The sequence below is a fragment of the Cystoisospora suis genome, assembly GCF_002600585.1.
Source record: "Cystoisospora suis strain Wien I chromosome Unknown contig_1594, whole genome shotgun sequence".
Lineage (NCBI taxonomy): Eukaryota > Apicomplexa > Conoidasida > Eucoccidiorida > Sarcocystidae > Cystoisospora > Cystoisospora suis.
The window spans coordinates 34,302-37,393 of NW_027154394.1; the positions used below are offsets into that span (position 1 = coordinate 34,302).

Here is a 3,092-nt window from a genome sequence, read left to right on the forward strand (position 1 = left end):
AGCCAGCATCACGGTGCCTCTGAAGTCTTATGTGGCAAATGTGATGCCTTCGGTGAGCAACAGCCGATGCGGCTGGGCCGATGCGAGCGACGGTCTGCGCACATTTACTTCCGGTCCAGGTGTGCGGTCGTGCAGCAGCACTGACTTCGCAGTTTCGGCAGAACTCACACCAAACCCACATGCTCGGAAATTCCGGGTTGCGGGGCGGCTTCTAATTCCGGATGCTTGGGGGGTTACATCGCGGAGTTACACCTGCCAGCAACAAGACAGTGAGGCCAGCGTACTGGAGATCAAGCGTCGCAATTTCATCAGTTGAGAGGTGCTGCAGCGATCCTGGAAGTTGGTTAACTGCTTTGAGATGCTGTAGCACTGGTCACCACCGTCAAGTCTTGAGATACCCTTCTCGCTGGTTTCTCGTTGTGCGTTGCGGTCAGGTGGCGACTCTCCGTTGGCCGCTTCCTTATGCAAGGTAAGATGCCGCTGTTGCAAGCCTTGAGGTTGGCGAGTAAATTCGCTAGGGGACGGGCAGTAGTTCTGTACGGGTGAGTCTATGCGCGGCGACGTGTCCCAATCAGGCGCCATGTGAGGGCCGTCTGCATGTTTGCTCGCAGCTCGCCGGTGTCAGCTCCGTCCTCATCGCGAAGGACTACGTAACAGTGGTGAAGACGAGAGAAGAAAACTGGGAGGATCTCGAGGACCGCGTGAGGCAGTGCATTGTGGAGTAAGCCCTGTCGTCCCTGCAAGAGAATCTTGCTGATGCGGGTGTGAGCGGGCCGTGGGCACCCGGATGGTCGGAATCTCGCTGGTCGTGGTTGTGACATACTCCGTTCCCCTGGAGGGACTTCGCTTGTGGTTGAGTTATGCCTTCTCCCGTTGTTTAAGCAGGCGCTTCCGGACCTGCAGCACTTCAGCAGGGACCGGGGAGCCTTATGTCACGCTTCGTGCCAGAACAGGGTGTCTGCAGGTTGGTATGGCGCAGCTCCTGACTCTATCGCTTCTCCCCGCTGCGGTCTGTGTATCAGACAGTTGACGAGCGGTGTGCCGGCAATTTCTCGATCTGCACTATCGGGACACCCACCGAGCCCTGCGGAGAGTGGCCTGCAAGAAGCGGAGGGGTTTACCAGCGTGAAGACATGCGGTGTCGAAGAGGAGGACCTTTCTGCCTCTATCCGAGAGCTGCTGTATATGCGAGCGAGGCCGATGCTACAGGCCGATGGAGGGGACCTCGAAATGATTCGATTCGATGAGGAAACAGGCGTCGTGTGGGTCTACTTGAAGGGCAGCTGTCAAGGCTGTCCGAGTTCCCTCATTACGTTGAAGAGAGGAATGAAACAAATGTTGCAGTATTACATTCCTGAGGTAGGACAGGGAGCTTGTTGATCCCAGGGATCCCTGGTGTTAGGACGCGCCGGCACGTGATAAAAACAATCGAACGATGACACGTCTATCTAACAGTGTCACTTCAACGTGATCCTATCTCCCCGCACGCTTCTGCCTCAGTTGTGGCCTCACGTAATATGTAGTCACTCAAACTGCTGTGTGTGAATTGCACAGGTCGAGGACGTGCGTCAGTGCGATGAGAATGGCGAGCCTCTGGAAGATGAAGCCGACGAAGAATGAGGGAAAGCGTGATATTCGGCGGGAGTTCCGTTTTCAGACTGGAGGTGTCCCGTTCGCGGGATTTGTCAGCACAGCCAACGTCTATTTCTGGCCCTGTGCCCCGCAGCGAGCGGCCGAGTGCATGGCAGGTGCGCATGTTTTGCGAACTGAGAAAGTCAGTGGCGCCTTGCTGTTAGGCGTGTGGTGGCCTTCGGAATCTCATTCCACAAACGGTTTTCGTCGCGCAGTGTTTGAACCGGACTTCCCAGGACGGTCACACGAGAGGCAACAGGTCATGGCACGTCTGAGACCACGAGTCAGAGGATCGCCCAGGGAGTCTGGGGATGCAGTGTAGGGACGCGCCACACACACTGCAGGCTACGATAGTAACCGAAGCTGAAGCTTTTCGCGAGCCGCCTTCTACCCACGGGTGTCTGCGCAGCGGGAAGCAATCACTCCCATCAGTCGAATCCCACGCTTGGGAGATCGGTTACGGCTTCGGCTGCGATGCCTGATCTCGTGCGCGTATCCGATGCCTTGGCTTTCCAGAGGGCATAGTAACTTTCAAGGCGGGGAATCTGGTAGCAAAATGACAGACCAGAAAGCAAACTCAGCTTTTTTCAAACTGAGCGGCAACCCTGTCCCCTTACGGGTTTCGAGACTCAGTCACGGGCGGCTTACGAGTTTCTCAAATTCCAGGATTTCTTCTTCGTTAAACCACATCAAGAGATTGTCTTGCCTGGGGAGCAACACCGATGACAGCGATGAGCAGGCAGTTGTGACCGACGTGTCCGGATACAAGCAGCGGACTGGCTGGTCACCTGGCGCCTCGCAGCGCCGTTTTGGTATAGCGACTGCCACACCGCACTGGACAGGTTTCCCGCCATAGGACTATGCAGTAGCAGACATCTCCGGGAGTTGCTTACTTATCAACAAAGCACACGACCGGCTCCAGATCTCCTTCCTGGTCTCTTTTTGCATTGAACACGAAGCACTTTTTCCCCGACGGCAGCTGTACAAAATCAGAGGCGCATGGGTTGCTGTCACCGCTCTGTATTCCTGAGGCCTTATCAAGTAGGGCAAGGCTGCCTACCGGCACATCTCCATTTACCTTCACTCTTTTCGACCTGCATACTCGTGGAGGCGGCCAATACAAGTATCTCCGCTGAACAATGGCGGCGCGAGGGACAGTATTTTCCAGGGCGCGGAGACTAAACAGGAACCCAGAGACGCGGGAGTGGCACACGTGTTGAGCAGGAGCGGGGCCGGGTGGAGAGACATTCCCACAGGCGATGATGTTCGCGCATGAAGTAGAGGCGAGTCCCTTGGGGTGAGTAGGCAGGCAGGTCGTGTCGAGACGATACGACAGAATCCGCCTCCCGTGCCGGCACCCTGGCGTGCCACGAGGCAGACCGGAAAACAGCATTGGCAAGAGAACGGCTGCTCACTGCGAGAAACTGTTCACAACGATTGCAGGCACGTCGGCGGTTTCC

General features: G+C 56.4%; 2 protein-coding genes across 2 annotated transcripts; one reads left to right on the plus strand and one right to left on the minus strand.

Moving 5' to 3' along the window:
* The first annotated feature begins 10 nt into the window (after window positions 1-10).
* On the plus strand, window positions 11-1,667 carry CSUI_003534 (family domain-containing protein). The gene is made up of 5 exons (XM_068063730.1): window positions 11-269; window positions 435-469; window positions 612-721; window positions 1,023-1,359; window positions 1,555-1,667. Exons 1-5 carry the CDS (start codon window positions 44-46, stop codon window positions 1,618-1,620), a joined length of 774 nt encoding a protein of 257 aa, XP_067924291.1. The 5' UTR covers window positions 11-43; the 3' UTR covers window positions 1,621-1,667.
* A 385-nt stretch (window positions 1,668-2,052) lies between these two features.
* Window positions 2,053-3,092, minus strand: CSUI_003535 (uncharacterized protein). Its single transcript, XM_068063731.1, has 3 exons — window positions 2,526-3,092; window positions 2,281-2,338; window positions 2,053-2,177 (listed from the first exon to the last, which is right to left on the minus strand). The coding sequence occupies exons 1-3, from the start codon at window positions 3,023-3,025 to the stop codon at window positions 2,061-2,063; spliced, it is 675 nt and encodes a 224-aa protein (XP_067924292.1). The 5' UTR covers window positions 3,026-3,092; the 3' UTR covers window positions 2,053-2,060.

What these genes read in the sequence shown, in the direction of transcription:
- CSUI_003534 (XM_068063730.1), top strand. Translation starts at nt 44, where the DNA reads ATGCCTTCGGTGAGCAACAGCCGATGCGGCTGGGCCGATGCGAGCGAC. An exon ending in CACCTGCCAGCAACAAGACA is followed by an intron (nt 270 to 434) that starts GTGAGGCCAGCG and finishes CGTTGCGGTCAG; the next exon opens with GTGGCGACTCTCCGTTGGCC. An exon ending in TGCAGTATTACATTCCTGAG is followed by an intron (nt 1,360 to 1,554) that starts GTAGGACAGGGA and finishes TGAATTGCACAG; the next exon opens with GTCGAGGACGTGCGTCAGTG.
- CSUI_003535 (XM_068063731.1), bottom strand. Translation starts at nt 3,025, where the DNA reads ATGCTGTTTTCCGGTCTGCCTCGTGGCACGCCAGGGTGCCGGCACGGG. An exon ending in GTCGTGTGCTTTGTTGATAA is followed by an intron (nt 2,339 to 2,525) that starts GTAAGCAACTCC and finishes GTTGCTCCCCAG; the next exon opens with GCAAGACAATCTCTTGATGT. An exon ending in TCCTGGAATTTGAGAAACTC is followed by an intron (nt 2,178 to 2,280) that starts GTAAGCCGCCCG and finishes TTTTGCTACCAG; the next exon opens with ATTCCCCGCCTTGAAAGTTA.